At 32.7% G+C, this 24,208-nt stretch overlaps 1 protein-coding gene across 1 annotated transcript in view; it reads right to left on the bottom strand.

Moving 5' to 3' along the window:
* The window catches only part of LOC127180122 (kelch-like protein 29), a 156,731-nt gene that overhangs the window by 117,304 nt on the left and 15,219 nt on the right, over window positions 1-24,208 (bottom strand). The window contains exon 3 of the mRNA XM_051134083.1: window positions 11,553-11,891. Within this exon, the coding sequence (XP_050990040.1) occupies window positions 11,553-11,834 (282 nt within the window). The 5' untranslated portion in view covers window positions 11,835-11,891. The remainder of the gene's footprint in view (window positions 1-11,552; window positions 11,892-24,208) is intronic.

Raw genomic sequence — 24,208 nt, 5'->3', positions numbered from 1 at the left:
TCATTGCCAAGCCTGAAAAAAACATTGTTTAAAAGTGAAAAATGTATTTAGACATTCCATCTACAGAGGAAGACTGAATCACACACATTCCTCATCCCAGTGAGCCGTTGCTAAAATGTTTTCAATTTAATCTAAAGTTCACCAAACAAAGTGAGCAAAATCACTTCGAACTATAAACAGTCATAAAGAGCACACATAGTCTGTAACATACTTTTCATATCTGATAGTGCAAAGATAGTGTTTTTTGTTTTTAATTTTTTGTTTGTAATTTGACCTTTTGTTTAACCAGCATTTATTAAATGGCATTTTAGGATGCATTTATAATGAGGAAAACAAATACACAAACATGCACAGACTTAAAATGTTATAAATGACAGGCGTTCCAGTTCTCTAGGAATCTTTCTGTGGAATTCAGTGCTGGTCTGTGTATCGTCTAGCATCTTGAATATTACTCATGTCTAAGTCATTGCTTAGAAGCAAATATGGAGCATCACAAAATCAAATGGTTCAGAGCAGGTGCGCAGGACAAATGGCAGGAGATGAAAGAACAAAGAAAGAAGAAAAGGTCTGCAGATCGCTATAACACGCAAAGAATACTTATTTATTAACGGCCACATGCTGCAGTGTTAGTATATTAGTACTGAAGTATTCTTTGTAAGCTACAGGACTGGGCAGCACCTCGTCATGCTTCATATGAACGCCATTAAAAAATGATTCAACCGTACGGAAAGAGCAGAAATCTGAAATTTCCTCTACTGGTTGCTTCACCTCAGAATAGAGATGCATGTTCATATTGCTGACAGGAGAGCGAGCAGTAATGAAATTCACCTGCTTTCACTAAAACTTGTCAAAAGTTGTATATAGAATATTCCATGTGAGAACGCTGAATAAATATAACATCATGGAGCTGAAATATGTCAAATCTATTTTCTCCTTACATTTCGACAGCACTGCTGACTATCATGACGAGTCACGACAGTGACATGTAACTACTTTTGAAATATGTTATATTATATTATATTATATTATTTAATTCAATTTTGGGGGAACATCTACACTCTTGAAAAGAGATTAAAGCAAATAAATGAACAAACGCACGCTATTTTTTAGCTAATTTGGGGGGAATATCAGCACTTCTTTAGTTGAAATACATATTTAGAGATTTATGACATTTTTTAAACATTTTTGTTAGAACGTCTGCATTTTTCGTTATAATAAATAAAAGCTTCACAAATTATTACAACATTACTTTTAAGCCAATTTTTTGGAAAATCAGCACTCTTAATCTAAAGTAAATAAATACTTTTGAAACATTACAACATTTTTAAACCAATTGGGCGGAACATCTGCACTTTTTAGCTTTAATAAATAAATAATATAATATATTCATAACATACAGATTTAAAATAAATAAAATACTTTTGAAACATTACAACATTATTTTTAAAGCCAATTTTTGGGGTTAAATGTACGCTTTGTAGCTGAAATAAACAAATACATTATTCTTAAGCCAATTTTGGTGGAAAATCATCCCTTTCTATCCAAGATAAAATACTTTTGAAACAATACAACATTTTTAAATAAATTCTGGGGGAAACATCTGCACTCTTTAGTTGAAAGACATATTTCTGGAGCATCACTATTTTTAAAACAATTTTTGATAGAACATGTGCATTTTTAGTTGAAATAAGTAAAAGCTTCAGAAATATTACAACAAGCCAATTTTGGCAGAAAATCAGCACTCTTAATCTAAAGTAAATAAATACTTTTGAAACATTACATTTTTAAACCAATTGGGCAAACATGGACACTTTGTAGCTGAAACAAATAAACAAAAACTTTTAAACATTATTTTTAAGGCAATTTTGAAGGAAAAATCAGCACTTTCTATCTAAGATAAAACACTTTTGAAACATGACAAAATACATTTTGGAGGAACATCTGCACTTTTTACATGAAACACATATTTAAAGCTTCAGAAATAATTACAACTACTTGTAAGCCAATTTTGGTGGAATATCAGCACTTTATCTAAAATAAATTGAATATTTTTGAAACTTTTTTTAAACCAATTTTGGGGGACACATCTGTACTTTTTAGCTGAAATAAATAAATACTTTTGACACATTATAACTTTTTTAAAATTAGTTTTTGGGGGAAAAAAACCTTTGTAGCTGGAATAAATAAAGTTTAGAAATATAAAAGCATAATTTTTAGGCCAACTTTGGTGGAAAAATCACTACTTTCTATCTGAGATATAATACTTTTGAAACATTACAACATTATTAAAAAAAACTATTTTGAGGGGAACATCTGCACTAATTAGTTGAAATGTTTCTGGAGCATTACTACATTATTTTTTAACTGGTTTTTGATAGAACATATACATTTTTAGTTGAAATAAATTAAAGCTTCAGAAATACTACTAATATAAGTTTTAAGCCAGTTTTGGTGGAAACTCTTTTTTATCTAAAATAAATACTTTTGAAAAATTACAAAATTATTTTTAAACCAATTTTGGGGGGAAATATCTGCACTTCGTAGCTGAAATAAACTTCAGAAATATTACAACATTATTTTTAAGCCAATTCTGGAGCAAAATCATAATTTTCTATCTAAGAGATAAAATACTTTATAACATTACAACATTATTTATAAACCAATCGTGGGGTATACATCCGCACTTTAGCAGAAATAAATAAATATTTCTGAAAAATGACGACATTATTTTTTTAAACCAATTTTGGGGGGAAACATCTACACTTTATAGATTAAATAAACAAAAACTTTAGAAATATTACAACAATATTTAAAAGTTAATTTCAGTGGAAAATCATCACTTTCTTTCTGAGATAAAACACTTTTGAAATATTACAACATTACTTTTAAATAAAGTTGGTGGAACTGTGCCTTTTGGCTTTAATATATAAGTCCTTTTGAAACATTAAGACATTTTTTAAACCAACTTTTGGGGGAACATCTACACTTTATAGCTAAAATAAATAAACAAAAAACTTAGAAATATTACAACATTATTTTTAAGCTAATTTCAGTCGAAAATCATAACTTTCTATCTGAGATATAATACTTCTGAAACATTACAACATTATTTTTAAATAAACTTTGTGGGAACATCAGTACTTCTGAAACATTATGACATTATTTTTTAAACCAGTTCTTAGGGGAACATCTGCAAATCAACATCAAATACATTTTCATATTTTTCCTACTGATGTCAGGGTAATATACAGACAATATTTTTAAGACTAATCCATAAATCCACATAAAGCCTTTAGTTTGTGTTTATAAACTCTTTGTATTATCTGCAGTGACACACATAAAGATTGATCCCTTTTATGGTATTATGGTTTATGCTTATTTACTGAGCACTATGAGAAAGACAGCAGAAAATAAAAGCATATTATTTACCTCCTAATAACACTGACAGAATCATCCAACAAACAACCCCAGCGGGCCACTTTCAGGCTCACAAGACTCCTCAACGTCAGACCAGAGTTTATTTTTTGAGCAGGTGACTGCATGTAATCCCTTACATGTTAACCCCAAAATGACACGTTTGACCCACTTCACCAGTCGCTGAAGACATGGTCAACCGCCAGCGGCTAATCGAGTCTGTGAGAAAGCACGACCGTCTAAAGCTGTGGACAAAACGTTACCTGCGGAAAAATAAAACCGCCGTTTCCAATTATAATTTCCCTCGTGTGCCACATCAAAAACCTGTGCTACAACACACACCTCTTAGCAATTTAAATGCAGACAACATGGCGCTCATGTCATGATTATGTACGAATATTAGCTGGAGTCCAGAAACAGCTTTTCCGCTCTGTCCCCCAGGCAAGAGCCACACGTTTAGACTTCACGGGAAGTAGGTGGTTCGTTTACTGAAAGTGACCTGCTGAAGTTTTCAAAGTACAGCGGGAGAGCAAGTGGAATTATGATAGCAATAGCTGTGGAGTTCACACGCGCTCATCTGCAGCCGCCCTGCGTGCGTTCAAACGTGCTTTCCATGTGCCCGCAGGCGCAGCCAAACAGAAAAAATATTACATTTCTAAGTTCACTTTAGCTGACTTACTAAAACACTTAGATTTCTGTATTGGTTTGTGCATGAAGAGCATCCGTGAGGAAACACTATGCATGCCACATCTCGCTTTCAAGGTCAAATTGCATGATCAGAATAGAAGCAGATGCACGAAACAAAACTGGTGCACCATAACTGATGCACTGTAATTGTTTGCAACCTAATTTCCCACAAACTAACGTGCAGTCCTAATAGTCGACACTGAAAACAATAGTCGACTACACAAAAGAAAAAAACATTTTATCATCGAAATTGCCATAATTTTAATGTTACATTTAAAACATTTTAAATAACAAGTTAAAATTAAACATTTGAAAAATAATACATTATTTTTAAAAGTGCATTTGGGCGAAAACTACGATTTTACCTCAGACCTTGCATGCCCTTATAGAGACCTCATGACTACGCAAAAGACGGTACGGGATTATCCGAATTATTTTGATGGCCCCAAATTTTTGAAAAAAAAAAATAAATAAAAAAAATAAAATAAAATAAAAATGAGTTACTTTTGAAATGAACATTATTTACATGTCAATACCGTAAAATAAAATATGATAAAATAAAAGCAGCTTTGTTGAGCAGAAAAGAGTTTTCTCAAAAACAAAAACAAAACAAAAAAAACCCTGTATAGCCCCAAATTTTTATAAATAAAATAAATAAAATAAAATAAATAAAAATACAATTACTTTTGAAATTAACATTATAATAAAATAAATAATTAACATTTATTTTTGATAAAATTGATTAAATAAAAGCAGCTTAGTTGAGCGGAAGAGACTTCTGTCAAAAAACAAAAAAAAACAAACAAACAAACAAAAAAAAAAAAAAAATACAGGCCCCAATTTTAGGTAAAAACACTCCAAAATAATTTGGTGAGCAAGAAAGACTTCAGTCAAAAACTAAATAAATAAATAAATAAAATACTTGCATAGTCCCCAAATTTGAAAAATATTGAAAATTGAAAAATAAAATAAAAATGAAATTATTTTTGAAATTACCATTATTGAATATGATAAAATTGATTAAATAAAAATTTCTCTCAAAAACATCCACAAAAAAAAAACAAAAAAAAAACTGTATAGGCCCCAATTTTTTGATTAAATAATATAAATAAAATAAAAAAATATTTTTTAAATTAACGTTACTTACAAGTCAACGTTGATAAAGTTAATGACAAAAAGCAGCTTTGGTGAACAGAAAAAAGAAAAAAAAAAAAAAATACAGCCCAATTTTTTTTTTAAACGTAAAAAAACCCTCAAAAATTAAAAATAAAATAAAAAGAATTTTTTAAATATATTATATTTTATACAAAACACAAATGTATTTTTTATAGAAAACAAAAACATCCCAACTTGGCTTGATTTTTATCCTTTCGGAATGTACTGTAAAAAGTGGATGTTGTGTAGCAAAACAGCCAGGAAATTGTAAGGAAAGGTTGAAAATTGGGCCGTGGGCCGTTTTCGGATGACGAAGATGATACAGACGTCTTTTCAGAGCGGGGTCTCTTTAAATGGCACGTGTTCGTTACTGTACGAGGGCCTGTCAAACAGCGACAGCATGCTTCTGCTCATCCTCCATCCGGCGGCGTGCGCGCAGGATCACTTCCCGCAGTCAAATAAGCCGTCTCCATTCGAGCGGATGGCTGTCCTCCACCATCCTAATCCGCCAGGCGTTGGGCAGCATCGCTCTCCGCCTCTCACAAAGCCAAATACAGCATCCACACTGTCATGCTCTTATTTGCTATTCCTATCTCTGCTGTCAACACAGAAGCCTCTTCCTCACCCGGCAGAAGCGTTCGCTCCCGCGGCGCCAGCAACCGATGATCCATCATTTGTCAGGACCGTCGCTTTGTGAAGTAAGTTTGCGATTCCTTGCGGCTTGCGGCGTCTTTAAAAACATCCTCAGAGACGGGCATCCGCGGTGGTCTCCCGCTGATGGGAACAGAGGCGATTTTTTATAAGAAAGAAGCTTCCTGAGCGGCGCGTCTTTCTCTTGTTGATGGTTCAAAGGAGGATCTCTTGGCCTTCAGTTTGTGCCTTTGGCCGCTAAAAAGGCTCCAGGCTGGAGCGGCTTTACCTTGAAATGAATTCTGTGTGCGTGCGGCTGCAGATGATTTTCAACAGCTAGGAGACGCGGCTCTTAAAAGGGTCACGGCTCTTCAGACCTGTGAGGGACACTGCTATATCTATGAATGACAGGCAGAAATACACAGGTCTCAAAGTCAGCGGCCCTGTTTCTCTGATGTCTGGCTTCATCCAGACTGTGCGAGGCTCACAAGAAACAGAAAATGCTTCTGAAATCAATTCAGTCAAACTGAATTTCTGAAGCAGCAAACCAAGGGCAAAATTGGTCATTATACTGTTGGGGGAATCCCACTTCATCGCTGTTCCTTTTTACCTACACAAGCCAATTAGAGAAAATGCACAAAAGTCCAAAATCAAATGCTCCATTATCAAGAAGACATATCAAGAAAAGAAGCCTGTTTATTTTGCTGTTAACTATACTTGATTATATACTTACTTGCAATTTATTTATATTTACATTTATTTCAATATTCCAGCTTAGTTTAAATAAATATGCAAAAATAAAATAAAATAAGCATTTACAAGTCAAGTTTGATAAAATTGCTGACATAAAAGCAGCTTTGGTGAGCAGAAAAGGCTTCTATCAATTTTTTAAAAAAAGGTAAAAATGCAATAAAATAAAAAATAATAAATAAATAAATAAATAAAATAAAACATTTACAAGTCAATTTTGCTAAAATTGATGACAAAAGCATCTTGGTGAAGACTTCTGTCAAAAAACATAAAAAATAAAAATAAAAATTAAATAAAATAGCATTATTTATTTTTCATTTATATATTTCGGCTTTGAGTTTAAATGAATATGCACACATACTAAACCAGGTTTTTATTGCACAAACAATCCAAAATGCTCTAAATAAATAGTTTGACTTTGGTATAGATGGTATTTATTTATGTATTTATTTATTTATTTGACTTTTGTGTGGTTTTGATTTTAAGGAGGTTGAAATCTGTCTATTCTGTCTTTTATTTAAAAAAAAAAAAATTAAACATTTATTTTACTATTCTAACTATGTGATTATATACTTGCATTTATATATATATATATATATATATATATATATATATATATATATATATATATATATATATATATATATATATATATATATATATATATATATATATATATGTATATAAAAATCAAGTTGTCCAAACAGGGTTTTTATTGCAAAAAAAAAAAAAAAAAAAAAAACCAACAAGTCAAAAACGCCCTGCAAATCAAACACTAAAATGGTTTTAATTTGTTTTATTTATTTACTTATAAATAAATAAATAAATAAATAAATAAATAAATAACATGCATGCATAACTTTTGTCCATTTTATTTTGTTATCCTATACTTGACTCTAATACTGTTTATATTTTTTTGTATTTAATTGATTTATTTATTACTTAATTACTGAATTAAGGTTATTAGACTACCTCCTAATCACAATAGACGGATGTCAACAGTGTTAATGTTCTTAAAAACCATCAACAAAATAATAAATAAATCACCTAGAGAAAATTAAAACAATTTAATGATTTTCTTCTTTGCAATAAAAACTAGTTTTGATGGCACAATGTCCAATGTAAAATCTGGGACCTGAAGCAAAACCAGTAGAGAATCAGTAGCCTAATTTACCAAGGCCTTACAAATAGTTTGTACATCTAATCAGAGAATAAATGGAATAATTAGCCAAATTAATCATGCAATTATGCCGCTGGACTAATGAAATTCCTCAGATGGTTGAATCTGCCCAAACGGAGCAGAATTATGCCAACTTATGAGTTGTTTACAGCAGCGTGGCAGACACATTGTTATTATCTCTAATATGAATATGAAGTGGCTCAATACAAAAGCGCGATAACAAGCAATTCAAACGACCACATAACGATGAGAAAATATTTCCTTTGCAGGCTCTTCACTTTCTTGTCTGCTCTCGGTGAGCGACTGTGGAGTTCAAGAGTCCTGCGTGTTTTGGCATGTTCTGACTGGCCGTTTTGCATAATGCAGTTTCACTAAATCTAAATGAGAGAGCTCTTAGCTGACAAAATGAAACCTTCAGCGGAGCGGAGCTGTTGAAAGAGGTCACGCTACAGATAGCGGCTGAAATACTCAATAAGCTTTCAGGGCGTCTTGAGAGTCGTCCAGAAACACAAGACAGCCATGATTAGGGGAAGAAATTAAATGGGAGCAGAGTATGAAAGTGTGTTTGAAATGATGGTGGAAACGGCACTGGCACGGTCACGTTCTCGCTGTAATTCTGCATCTGCTGGGAAACTCAAGTGACATTCAGCAGTCTCAACACTACAAGTTACAGACTGTGGAAACGCACAGTACATGCTGCTGACAGTTCATCGCTGTTCATTTTTTGCCTACACAAACTAAATGGAGAAAATGCATCAGGGTCCAAATGAAATACTCCAAATGAACGAGGTGTGAAAATAGCAAAAAAGTTTATTTATTTATTTATTTTTTTTGTACATTATCGTTTAGCTGTATACAGTATCATATATATAGTATATACGAATGGAATAAACTGACTCATATAGCGACTTATTTAAAAAGGTGCCACGCTATTAAATAGCTTTACGGTTATATTTATTTATATCTTAAATGTAAATGTGTTTTCTAGTGTTATTAATGATAATTAGTTTACCAATGGTATACTAATAATGTCACCGTACTTGAGCTTGTTATAAATAAATAAATAAAAATCTTTTATCAGAATATAATTTATTGTTATAATCAGTGACTTGATGCTCTATGATGCTCTATTAAATAGCTTTACTTTTTTGTATAAATAAATGTAAATTACCAATGGTATATTAATAATGTCACCATATTTGAGCTTGTTTTTAAAATAATTAATTTAATAAATAAATAATACTTTAATTATAACAATAAATTATAGTCTGACAAACAGTAATAAATATATTTACAGTTATATTTGCTCATTTACATGAATAAATGTAATTATGTCTATTTTTTACTGATAATTAGTTTTGCAATGGTCTATGAATCATGTCAGTATATATGAGACCCTCACTGTTTTTAAAAAAAATAATAATAAATAACTATAATACTTAACCAAATAAGCAAATAAATAAATTAATAAATAAATACATAAATAAGTAGATAAATTAATAAATATGTGATTGTAACAAATTTTATTGTCTGAGAAATGGTGACTTATTTCAAAGGCTTGTCAGTTATATTTAATTACATGAATAAATGTAAATCTGTGTTTTTTAGTTTTACTAATTATATATATATATATATATATATATATATATATATATATATATATATATATATATATATATATATATATATATATATATAAAAAAATATATAAAATTTTCACCATATTTGAGATCCTCGAGGTTGTTTTGTTTTTGTTTTTTTTTTGGTTAAATAAAAGTTTTTTAAAAGTAATTAATAAATAAACAAATAAATAAATGTTTTTTTGATTGCAACAATAAATGATACTGTCTGATAGTCACTTGATATTGTCAGATAAACAGTGATTTATTTAAAAAAGATACTGCTTTATTAAATGGTTTTATTAGTAGTGTGTATAAAACTACTTTAAAGAAAAGCCAGAGTGTAGTTGAACAACTTTTTATCAGCTTGTATTGTAATTAGCTTGTAACAAAGTTTCAAAAATAGCTTCACCAACACTTTTGCATTTTAATGAGCCTGAATGCGACAAAATGACCCTTCATGTCATTTGACAGTATTTATATCTGCCTCACAAGAGCAGCGACACTTTTCACAGGATCAAGACGAAAAGGCCACAAAGCCAATCTTCTCAGTGAGATTCGTAACTTAATATGCAAGCAAATTACTTTAGCACACACTCAATTATCGGCTGCTCATGCCACCGCTGAACCCCCGCAATACAATCACAGGATGAGTGAAGCCAACATGCCGATACTTTAAATAATAAAATGTCCATCTTTTGACACAAAGAAGCCTTTGTACGTGGAATGAAAGATGCACAAGCATATTGCTTTTGACCCCAGACTTTCCCCAGTGTGGATGTCTGTAAATCTAAGATTGCTTTATTCTTTCCCCCCGCCCCACTCCGGCCCTTCTGCAATATGAAAGCAGGTAGCGGGAGTTTCTTCTTGACACAGATCAATAAGCAGCCTCGCTCTTCCTTATCAGAGATGGCTTGTAGAGATACACTGGTGGGGGCGGCTGCAGGGCTTTCATGATGGATGACAGAAAAATTGACCCTAAGATCCGCCACTGCACACGCTTTAATCTCCTTTTTTCGCCGCGAGCAGAGACAACAAACACATGTGGCACGTAATGACGCCGCAAAGCTCTCCAACTTGATGTGACCATCAACAGTTGCTTTTGAAGTGGCTCCATCCATGCACAAGGACAAACAATGCAAAATTCAACTACACAATAGATAGAAATAAATAAATAAAATAACAAAAGATGCAAATATAGCTGTATAAAATCAAGTATAATCTTACATTTTTCCTTTCCTATAATGGGTAATATATTCCTATAAAGGGTTATCACAGTTAACAAAAACTAAAACCATTAAAAAAAAATTGTTACTTGAAATATTTGTTGAAATAATTCAGTTTTATTATTTATAATTTATTTAAACAATTACAAAAAAAAAAAAAATTAACATAATAATTAAAAATTATTATCTAAGCTAGTTGCCAAGCCAAGTTAGTTTAACCTGATGTACTAAAATACCTAAAACCAAAATAAAAATAATACAAATTATATTATTCAAAACAATATATATAAAATTACTAATATTAATGAATTTATTAATTTAAATATATATTTATTTAATGTTATATATAATTTTGTATATGTAAAATATAAAAAATATATATAAAATACATGATGATAATTAATAATTCAACACATAAACCTATAAATGTACAATAATAATAATAGTCTGTCAAATGATCATGATTAATCACATCTAATATAGAAGTTTAAATATATTTTCTATAAATATAATAAATATATTTATGAAATAAACATAACATTTTTATTAAATACATGCATGTGTGTGTATTTATATATACATAATAAATAGAAACAGTACGTACATTTAACAATACTAAAAATATAAATTTTAAAAAAACTATAATATTAACTCATTGTTACCAAAAAAACACAACATCAAAATTGATCACATTTTCTTCAGAATCAAACCTGCATGAGCCATATGGCCACTTTCATGGGCCGTTTTGTCCCTTTCAGACCCTTTCAGCAGTGTAAATTACCATCAACTACCACAGAAGCGGGAACATTTCTCAATTGTGTTTTAGAGAAGAAAGAAAATGATACCCGTTTGGAATGACATGAGAGCGGCCGCAGGTGTGTTCAGTCCTACCTTAGTTGTCGAGGTGGTGCAGGTGGAGGCTAATCGCTTGCAGGTCAGTTCGCTATTGGCCGTGCTGGTTGCCCCGGTGACCGGAGTGGGCAGCAGCGAGGGGATGACGGGCAGGGGCAGGAGGCCGGGACGGTTGTTGCCGCTGTTGGGGACGGAGGAGGCAGAGGTGGAGACGCAGCCGTTGACGGTTCCGCCGCAGCTGCTGTTGGATGCGCAGCGCTCCCGTCGCTCCCACACGCTGCGGAAATCCCGCTCAAAACGCTGATGGTACCGCGACATCATGACAGAAAGGAGCGGGAGAACGAGAGACGCTTGTGCTCAAGGCGAGCTGGAGAAAACCTAACGGAGAAGAACAAACGGCTTATATTAACGTCTCATAAAACAACTGGTATGTTTACAAACAAACACATACAATATAAATTCATATTACAGATATCACATCAAGATATAACAGCCGATCACACGGCAGAAATAAGCGCGAAAACATTTAGTCAGCGCATGTGGTTAATAAGCTAACGCATCTTTGTGAATGAATGGCGCGGTTTCGTCTGATATACAAAACAAACACAGAGTTTTCCGTTTCTGTATCTCAATATGAGGACATAAACACATGAACTTCACCTCCAAAAGGTCACTTCACCAGCTTTTCAGCGTTTAATGCAAAAAACTATCGTCAAATACAACTGAAACTACAACGGAAAGACCTTCACGACCACCCACCAAAATAAAAGTCGGTTGAACTTGAAGAAATTATGATGGAAATATATCATTATTGTTTATTGTATAGTAGTTAAATAAGTAACTAATAATTGAATTATTTTTAAGATTATCATACAATAAAAATATCCATGTTTTAAATCATATAGCTCTGTTATGCAGCATCTTATTTAAAAAAAAGTTTTGGTTTGTTGTCATTTAATTGTTAGATTTTCATTTGATTACATTTTTAAAGACTGATTAAATTGTGCAAGTTTTATTTTATTAAATTTTATTAAAATTAAGAATCCAAAAAAAATAAAGAAAATGGAAAACAGATTTAGAGAAAAGAGAGAAAAATAAAATGTCTATGGGGCCCATCGATGTTTCTTTTTTTTACTCAAAATATAATTACGTGGCAGATTATCAATAAATAGAGACTTATTTTCACGCACAATACGTACGACTTCAACAGCGTGTGAAAATGCAGTAAATTGTATCTGGAGTCACATATTTCCAATGATTGTTGGTTGGTTGGTCGGTGTTTTAATGCCATGACAGCTCCCTTGCCTATTTTCATGGCAAGTAACAAGTAACAAGAAATAATAGTATAAAAGAGCAATACTAAACTTATATAAAGTTTTAAAGGCTTGCTTTAGATGGAAACTCTAAAATTAATTCAGAGTAGACAAGTTTTTTTTTTTCAAAAGAGTTTGTGAAGTAATATAACTTCCTAAGAGAACTTAAGCCAGCATAATTTAATAAAATATGTTTTAGAGATACCAGATGTATTTCCAATGAGCCTGGGCTGCAAAATGGATTGCTATGGATTGTAAATTTAATGATGAATTTAGCATCAATTATACAGAAATAAAAGACAATATATTGCCTTCTAAATGACACTTTTTGGCTGCTTTTCTGTGCAAATATCGACGTATGCCATTAACTCTGATTAATGTGATTAATTAGTCAGCACATCATATAATTAATCCAGTTAAAATGATTTAATTGACAGATCTAATTCAAACACTTAGTGACAATTAATCTCCTGATCTCATATTTTGAATCTGCGAAAATCCTAAAGTATTTTAACATTGGATGCATCACACTTTACATCTGTAGGTTCACATGCATCAAAAGCAATAACATCCGTTCATGCATTTCACTGATATATAAAGTTTAACACTTGTCGAGATGCAAAGCTCATTGTCACCATGCAAAAACTGTAAATTACCATCTGGATTTGATTTATAAATAAATCAATCTCTATCATGCGCTGACGTGTGCTGCTCCGCTTCATCCTTAAATGAAAATCCAACATTAAACTAGATAAATATGTTAAATCATTCTGAAGGTGTTACACATATTTAATTTAACTTATTATAAGTTTTATTTGGCAGCCTTTCATCAGAAGGTACTGGAAACACTGAAAGCACTGAGCAGATATAACATGGGAATCTCTATTGTCACGATTCATTCTGTTTGATTCAGTCTTTAAATTCAGCACAAAAGACGAGAGGTCATACGTTGTCTAGAGACTGGAGATAAGCAACTGCTTTACAGATCAATCCAGCCATGATGTGTGACAGCAGCACAAAGAGCAACGCTGATGCTGATAACACAAATGGTGTGAATGAAAATGTTTCAGGTGAACCAACTCTGTGTGAAAATGACGTCAATTAGTCAATCGATCAATGAGTTTCCAATAACTGATTCTAATGCTGAAATAAATATATAAACTTTGACAGCTTTATATATTTAAAATATAAACTGTAATTTATTGAATGTACATTTCTGTTTTAAATATTATTTTTATAATTATATTTAATATTATTATTTATATAATAACATTTATTTTTTTTAAAAAAATAAAAAAAATATTATAATTACAATTTAAATACTTAAAAAATAAACATATATAAATACATATACATTAAATTATATTTAATTTATATTTTAAATAACTATGGAAATTGGACATAAGTTCTAGTTAACACAAGTAAATTAGCCTATGCTAGTAATTTAAAAAAAAATCAGCTAATTCCTAATCAATCTTTCATATCTATAATATCATACAGACTTCAACATAAGCATGTTGAATATACATATCCATAAGCAGAACTGATGTTAAACTAATTAGATCATTTATTAGTACTTAAAAGGTTCTCGCACACAATGACTGACCTTCATAATTAATGACCAAACTGTCGGTTTCAATAAATTGAATGCTAGCAACGTGTTAGGTTTATGATGCTTCCACATCAGACTACATATACAAATACCATATATTTAATACTGTCAAAAGAATAAAAGACATCAAGCTAAACGGTTTATCTACATCACCCATCGCGATATACTGTATGCAAACTCAAATGCGCATTATTCATGCACTTCATTTAAATGCATACAAAATAGCAGGTGAATCTTTTTCTTAAAGTAAAGAGAGATGAGAATTAATAGTTTAGAACAGATGCAATGTGAAAAAAAACCAGAATAATCAATGATTTATCGTGACTTTGCCATCATTCTCTTGAGCTAAACACAGCATAAGAGTGCAGTTCTTCAATTTATAGTTTAATTTTCATCTATATGCACAAATATAATACACATAGCAATACATTTTACCCAAACAAATAAGGAATAGACTCCAATATTGATTTTACTACTGCAGAAACATTATGACATCATGTCTTAATGCTTTATTTTAAATATCTTGTGCCAAACAATGGATTTATAATAACTTCTCTTGATTACAATTTAAAAAGTGGAGTCATTCTCAGTTGAAATAGAGGCTTGTTTTTTTTTTGCAAGTCTGAAGTAAAAGTATTTGAAGGACGTATAATATGTGTGTGTGTAATAAAAAAAAAAAAAAAAAAACAATTTTACATTACTTTAGAAAAAGGTAAACATTACAACCTAAAATAATGCATAAATCAAGAAACTGAGGCATTTAGATGTTGGCCTATTTACCCACTATTTAATTCAGCTCAGAGGGACATGAATGCATTTAACTTGCAGTTACAAATGCATAAATAATATTTTGTTATTTTAAACAAAACACTAAATACTGATATTTACATGTATTTTTAAAATGAAGATACTTTAAATGTGAAATCAATACCACCCGTAGGTGGCAGCAAGTCACTGTTAAGTAAGTGAGTCATTGTGATTGAACTGAATCATTTAACGGATGATTCATTCAAGAACAAAACACCGACCGTCATGTTGCTCAAAGACGCAAAACAGTACTGTGGCGGTGTTTGGAATGGTTATTTGTTGGCGAAATAGAGCAAAAATATGCGGTTTAAAATGTAAGTCTCTTAATATTAACTTCTTGTTTACTGATGAACTGTTGCATAAAATCAGTATCACATTTGTAATCATGCTGAGGCACTCTTCGTTTGATATTCACTAACTTTCTAACTTTCTGTGTGTCACAGAGAGAGAATGAGACAATCAACATAAATGGCACTTAGTCTTTCACAAATTATAGTTAACTTAGGGACATCATAACTAACCACCATTATTTTATAGTCTTAAATATGTCCAGTGTTAATCAGTTTGTGCGTCAGTAATAATGGTCCATGGGGAAACACAGCGTTCCGTGTATAGTTATGTCCATAAATGGACTATACGAAGCAGAGGCAAATAATTTGCCTCGATGATTTTTTGTATTCGAGTTACTCAAGGAATCGTTTCAGCCCTAGTCAAGACAATTTAATTTATGCACTGCACTGGAAAACAAAGGCCAACGATGATGGAAAACAAGGAAAAATTGTATGTGACACAGAATCAAATCCCTGGGATTCCACAACGCATGCATTTTTCCACAGGCCTTTTAAACTCGAGTTGGAGGATGGATCCAGCAGTTCAAACGGCTTGAATAAAACTCATACGGCTGAACGTATCTCTGACATGTGGTGAAAACAGGCAGGAAAAGAAAAACTGTAGGTGTTTTTCATTTCTATCTCATCCACAAGCTCTAATAAGGCGAGATATGTAAATTACAGTATCAATGTGGGCTAAAAAAAACAATGACGCATACATAGCTTTGTTATAATGAAGAGGTCTGCTTTAAATATATACAGCAGCAGTTCTGCGTCTTCACACTACGAACTGAAAAACACCAAGCATATCATTAAACACACCGTCCTTTTGTTCTCTGCTTCAGTCCCACCTCTGCTATTGGACACATAAAGATGCCTAATGAGCTATAAACACATTTCAAATCCATCAGGAAAAGAAAAAGAGATAAAACTGTAAGCATTTTATTATATCTGGCATTCACTAATCATAAAATAAGAAGTTTCCATGCTTATCCTGCTTTGTATAAAAATTAATGAGCAAAAGAAGGCAGTCATATAATGAAAAACAGGCAAAAAAAATTCCTGCATATATTGATTTTTTTTTTTTTTTTTTAAACTTCACGTGTCTCATCCAATCATATTTTAGAGCTGCAACTGTGAGTTTCATAATTGAAAGGATCACAGACAGTAATCCACATTTCACCTTTTATTTCTGATTCTTGTTCTTTGTATAAAACCACGCTTCGCTAAACTTTCCATTTATGATCTAGATTCAATCTCTCCCGTACGCGCCTCACAGATCAATTCATTCATTCCGCCACTTGAGACGAGATCCTGTCATGTGTGAACAATGCAGTGAGAGCAATATGCCAACATGTGCTCCGGCACAGCAACACACGAAAATCAAGGACTTTCAAATGCACTTGGATCCTCGCTTTTCTCATTCTGGCTTGAGAGGAGAATCACTAGCTACTTTAAAAAAAGTTACAGCTGAGTGTTGGTAAAAACACTCTTGGTTTACCAGAATAACCGACACTGGAGGCTGGAGCCTTTTACATTTGACACTGTGATAAAACACAAAGACGACTTTGGCAAATACTGTGAGAAATGTCAAATAAAGTTAATATCAAGTGTGTTTTATGTGGGCAAGCACCACTTTTAATCTCATCATAGAGGTTTCACTTTGTTTCACCATAAATCTTATTTTATTTCATTAGATGAAAACTTGCATAAACACAGTTGAAGGTGAGTGACAGTTTAATTATCCGTTAAAAAGCTAATCAAATTTTATGCAATAATTACCCAGAAACAAAATCAGATTTCATGGCTCAGATTTAAATTACTCTACAACTTACTATGTGAAAAACTCCAGTGTTCACAATGCAACACACCTCACTACATTTATTAACCGAAGATCATTGGAAAAAAACATGCACGTGGCGACATGTTTCACAATACTTTCAAAGCTAAATGTACAGTTAGTGGCATTAAAAAGTGCTGTTTTATCTAAAACAGATGAATGTAAATCTGGCAGTATGTAGGAAATTAAATATCCAGTAAGTGGCTCTAAAAGATTAATGCTTTTGTGTTTAAAAAAAAAAAAAAATCAGCTACACTAAACCTGACTCTAAACACACCCAATAGTGTAAAAAGTAGCAAATGTGAGATAAACATGCATTTGCTGAAGCAGCCATGCCATTTTACTGTTTTACAGGCCATGTGCACAAATGCATTATAAGTTTAATGTTGTACCAGGTGAGCTTACAAGCAAGTTTACTCCATCAGAAAAACCAAACATATAGAGCTGATTATGTAATTCAAACATGAAAACATAAGAGTTTATAAATCTTCCACCATGGTAAGAGTGTTTTGAGGTCATAACAGTATTTTCCAAGAAACAATTAATATTAATCATTAATCCAACTCTGTAATCAGAACTTGTTTTACTGCTAAAACCGCAGCTGATGGAAGCTGGTGCAGTTCTGCAAAAAATGTAGGCAGAGGCACATTTCTGCAATGAGCCAATGCTGCCATTAGGGCTGTCAAATGACTAATCACAATTAATCACATACAAAATAAAAGTTTGAGTTCGCCTAATGTATGTGTGTGTGTGTGTGCTGTGTGTAATTATTACGTATATATAAATACAAACACATTCATGTATTTAAAAAATATTTACAAGTATATGCATTTATTTTATTTTTTATATAATTTATATTATATATAAATAAAAATATTCTGTACATAACATATTTCTCTTAAATTTCTCTCATTTGTGTGTATTTATATATAAATAATTATTATTAGTTCTGTACCATTTACAGAAACTAAACTGCAGAAACGCTTATTTAGAAATTACCATGAGACATCTTATATTTATTTCTCATTAGCATATGATTGCCACATTACAGAGCTTATCCAATCATAACAGAGCTCATTTGCATATAGAAAACCATCCTGTTTAATATTTCAGAAAGTATGCTTCACACAATTGTTATTTTACTATAATTTATTATACTATAATATACTATTAATATTTATTAATATTTTATTTAATATTATATTTAATTGTTTTTTTTTTATTTATATTTTCTGTTTAAGTTTTAGTAATTTGTCTGCATGTTTTTTGTCATTTTTATCATTTTGGTTCTCTCTAAGTATTAACTGTTATTTCAGTTTAGTTATTTTGGTACTTCAGCTTAAACTACATGAAAATGAGAAATTTTGCTTTGGCAACTAGCTGAAATCAAATAATACTCATTCAGTTAACATTTAATATCACTTAACAAACTTGATTTAGTTTAGTTAACGATAAGAACTCTGCTTCACCCTTTTATACACTTCCTTAATACTTTCAACAAGCATATCTGTAAACATTACAGAGTTTAATAGGTGCCACAGAACAGAAATGATCCAGGAAATCTCACAATGCAAAAACAAATCAAATGCACGTCACTTCTTTTCCTCTTTTCTGTCACCTCTGACACCCAAAGGCATACAAATAAAGAAAATCACTGAAAAACCCACACAAAAAAACCAAACCCAGGCAGAACACATGGATTGGAGTTGAGCTGTGCTGAAATGCGATCAGGGCTGTGTGACGGGCTTATGATGCCTCCAGTAATGGAGAAACAAGCAGAAAATGTATTCATAAGGGTTAAGCCTCTTTGCTAAAACACAACTCCTGCTGCTTCACGCTGTAAAGAGCTCCATCACAGACGCGTCCGCGACAGTGCCGTACTGCTTTATCTGCGGTGGGCGGCATTGCTCTCCCGTCTTTAGCTATGCTTCGCTAGTAATGCGTGACTGCCACATGACCGCAAACAGGAACAACCGGCAGTACGGTCCCAGCAGACACCGGAGACATTCCTTCTGCACTTAGGATGACCTCAGATCTCACATCGCTCCAAACATTCCCTCTGAGCATCTCAAAGTGAGACTTCTGTCTGTGCCACATCAATTATGTCCATCTGTTGAGCTTTGTTTCGCTTTTATTTTCGTCGGTGCACTGGAGGAGGATAGAAGAAGAAGTTACACTGTCTTTTGCAGTGGAGTATATTAAAGGGGTAGTGCATTTGAAACTGAACGTTTTATACCATTTACTTCTGATCTGATGAATTTCTTGCATTGAAGACTTTATTGAAGAGCTGAACTAGACATTCTTTTCTACACATTCACAATGAATGGGCACACAGACACAAAAGCACCACAAACTAGGCCATATTCCTCATCTGCTCAACTTATACCATAGCGAACGAGAAATGGAGCGAAAATCAACTTCAGTTAAGATCTTGACTTATGTTGACATGCACATATGCTCTCATTTCAGCTAATAAATGATTTATGTCTAACTCATTAACAAACCATTCTGTCCAGTAAATTAGCTGATCCAATTCACAAAACTGACCTAAATTATTTGTTTACAAATCAGACTCAATGATTCTCTCACAGGGGTTATCGGCTAAATAAATAAATAAATAAATAAATAAATAAATAAATAAATAAATAAAGTAAAAGTAACACTCCAAAACAAAATTTTGCTGCAGTGTATGGGTGCGGTCAGAATGAGAGTCAAAAAGCTGGTAAAAACATCACAAGTAATCCACACAAACATAAAAAAAAAATATATATATATACAGCAAAACAAAACAAATCCATTATTAAGACATTTTTAACTTCAAACCACTCCTTCTGGCTGAAATACATATCCATATTCCATAATAACACTTCCTCCAGTGAAAAAGTGGCTTGGTCTGAACCAGGAAAGAAATATGCACAGATCAAACACTGTTTACAAGCCATAACCGTCCAAAAATAGTTCTAAACAAATGTTGAATTGGATGTGTATTTTGGCAAGAAACGACCACTTAAATTTAAAACACCTTAATGATAAATTTGTTTTTTTTACAAACATGCATATTTTTATTTCACAAGATGTCAACCGATGAACTGGAGTGCACTGTAAAAAAAAAAAACATAAAATTTGCGGTTAACAAAAAAAAAAAAAAAAAAAAAAAAAAAAGGCACCTGCAGGAATTTTACCATAAAAAATACGGTAGCAACGTTTTATGGTTTTCACTTACATTTACAGGTAAATACCATCATTTCATTAACTGATATAATGATAATGTACCAACCTACTGAAGTACCGAAATCTGTTTTGTACCTTTGTAATACAATGATAAACACAAGCAAGTGGTGAAAAGAAGTCACATGATAACTAGAGCCCGACCGATTTATCAGCATGCCGATATTATCGGCCGATATTAGGCATTTTCCAAACTATCGGTATCGGCCTTTATAATGGCCGATAAATGAATATTTCAAAAATAAAATAAAAACGGACGAAACACCCTTCAACCATGTCATGAGTGTTGGCGTTGTATAGTTTGTCCACCAGAGGGCACTCTACACCGTCCCTGTTGGCAACACTCGTGTATAACGCGCCACACATCCTGCAACCTGCTGATCCAGCCAGAGACGGGCAGAGAGAACCAGTTATCCGCGAGTGAGATCATCGGTGAAGTGTGTTCATGGTGAGTTGGTCACGAGACATACATTGCTTGAAAAACAATTAAAAGAACATCCCCATCAGTTCTCTTAACTCAAATAAGCATGACAAAATTCGTGACTATCATGTCCAGTTTTGCTGCTGTTAAATAAGCCGAGAGTGAAGCGGAATTAGCTAGTAATTACGTTACGTTGTTACAGTGTAGTTGACTGACTGTCCTTTTAACTTTTGACAATGAGACTGAAGTATTTCTTTAATAGCGTGACAGTTATAGCAATGAGACGTATCATCTCTCCTTGGCCTGTTATATTGAAAATGTATGTTTTACAATTTGCAGTATGATGTTATCCATTGCTAAATTATGGCTCATCATAGACTAGCTAACCACAAAGCTAGCTAATGCCACTATCAGTGGAAGACCACTAACGTTAACATTAATGAGCTTGGAAACCACAACGAACTTATTCTGCCTAAATAAAGTAATGATTACTGTATTTATAACTAGCATATCTCTAGTCACAGTCCCTGCATTGTAAAATGTAAGTTAGACTTGCGAGGAGTGAACATTTAGACATAGAGAAAAAGTATTAAACGTAGCTTGTGCATAAAAGTTAGCTTTTCTTTTACATGTGTGTGAAATCCAATGACGCCAAGTGTGCGTTGCAGACTGTCGTTCAGCCGCAGCATTAACGAGTCACATAATGGATTTAGATCGCTAAATAGTAGGTTTTAGAAGGCAGGCAGCAACTGATGATTGAAGATGGTTTGATGTAGCTTGGCGGAAAGAATTTAAAAAGTGCAGGTAAAGGGATAAGCAAGCTGACATTGTAATTATAAGGTAGCTTATAACCCAGCTAACAATTTATGGTTCCCAGAACGTTCTGGGAACGTTAGTTTTTGGTTACGGGAACGTTAGTTTTTGGTTCCCAAATGTTCCCTGAAGGTTAGTTTTTGGTTAGGTTTTGGTTCCCATGGAAAGTTTGCTTAACGTTCTGGGAACGTTAGTTTTTGGTTACACCAAACGTTCTCCTAACATTCCCTAAAACGTTCTGTGTTAGTGGGGAAGGCAAGGTAGGGACTAATTATTACACACGCACACAAACATTTAGGAGTGACCTTTATCTTGTTTAATGATAATATAAATGATGATAGTAATAAATAAGTTTGTATTTTTATACATTTTATTTATCAGAACTTTAATATATTTTGATGTTCCTCTGTTCTGCTGTGACAATAAAAGAAACAAGTTTCTTTTTAAAATGCATTATCATATTATGTTAGTTAAAACTCATAAATAACTACAAATAACTAATGTTAAGGAAATCTGTTAATGTTTTGTTGCGCGTTTCCTAAATTAAAAAAATAAAAAATAAAAAAAAATCGGCCGATATATCGGAATATTGGATTTTAAAACCAATAAATATTTGTATCGGTATCGGCCTTCAAAATCCTTTATCGGTTGGGCTCTAATGATAACCAAAGCCCATCACAAGCAGCTTTTAAATATTAACATATATAGAAGGTGCATAGTGTCATTCACACAAACACTCATCACCATCATGATAACACACGACACTGAAATAATGCAATAAACATTCATTTATCAACATTAGATGTAACATACAACCCTAATGTATAAAACTGATCAGCAAAAACTAAAAAAAAAAAAAATCTAATTTGAAAAAGGAAAAAAAAAAAAAAAAAAAAAAAAAAGTAACACAGGGAATTCTGGGAATGTCAATTTAAGGTTATCAAAGACTATAGAATAGCCAAGACTTGTCACTTGTATAGTTTTGTATGGGGAGAGATGCAACATTCATTATGGCCCCGCCTTCTTAAATGAAAGAGCCAGTCGTGGATTAGTGAAGTCAGCGCGTCACTGCAGCTCTCGTTAGAAGTCCCGGTTGCTATAGAAACAGTCAGCATTCTGAGACATGCGCTCAGTACTGCACATGCGCACTGGCTGATCTAGCCTGAAAAAATAAGCTTTTTTTAACGCTACTGGAGCATGAGGAACAATATTTATGGCAGTTTATGTCAGAATTCATTGGTGATTTCAAATATGAAATTTAATCATAAGCTTAGTGAACAGTTTTGGAGAATTTGACGTTTCCCCATAAAGAGAGATAGGAGATGCACTTGAATGCACTGAAATGACTTGCCTTAAAGGGACACTGACGGTTATTCACTGTAGATTTTATGACCTTTTACCGTTAACCATTTAACAGGTTTTTACTGTAGCATTATTAGTTTTTACTGTTAAATTCACGGCCATTTTTTACAGTGTGGTGTGGATTACTTATGGATTATTGTGATGTTTTTACTAGCTGTTTGGACTCTCATTCTGACAGCACCCATTCACATCCATTGGTGAGCAAGTGATGTGATGCTACATTTCTCCAAACCTGATGAAGAAACAAACTCATCTACATCTTGGATGGCCTGAGGATGAGAACATTTTCAGCAATTTTTCATGTTTGGGTGAACTATTCTATTCAATTTCCTCACATTATATTGAATGACTCCAGAAGGCTTTAAATATAGTGCACAAGTTACATGGACCAGTTTTATGTTTCAGACTTTTCTCCTCTTTGGGGCTTAACAGAAATAGTCACCATGAACAGCTAGAGTTAAGTAAAGATTCTTTAAAAATGAGAAAACAACATCATACAGGTTTGGAATGACATTATGATGAGTCAATGACAGCAGAACGTGTATTTTTGGGTGAAATGTTCCTTCGAGCTCTGGTTTTCACACGTCTAAACATGTGCGGTGACTCAAATTTGCATAAACACCTCTAAACCTTGATTTACATTTATATGCATCTCAATGCTGTGCATCCTCTAGACGTTTTATCAAATTTAATTCCTTTTTTAATCAACAGAGCCACCAATCTACCGCACCGGAATAGTGCGTGTAAAGCCAAGGGTGAAATTAGTACGTTTGCTAAGATGTGCAGATTCGCTACTGTAATTCTTTCCACCGTTTCCTTGAAGCAAAGAAACCGGCTGCAAGTAAATTGGATGTTTACCTTTCAAAAAAAGATGTACATGTGGCTAATAATTTGTGATTTGAATGCTGAATAATACATTTCAGTGCTGGTAATAACAAACACTTTCAGTGCAGGAGATATGGGCGGGAGA

Source organism: Labeo rohita, chromosome 17 (genome assembly GCF_022985175.1).
Source record: "Labeo rohita strain BAU-BD-2019 chromosome 17, IGBB_LRoh.1.0, whole genome shotgun sequence".
NCBI classification, from domain to species: domain Eukaryota; kingdom Metazoa; phylum Chordata; class Actinopteri; order Cypriniformes; family Cyprinidae; genus Labeo; species Labeo rohita.
This window is presented reverse-complemented; position numbering and strand designations above follow the sequence as displayed.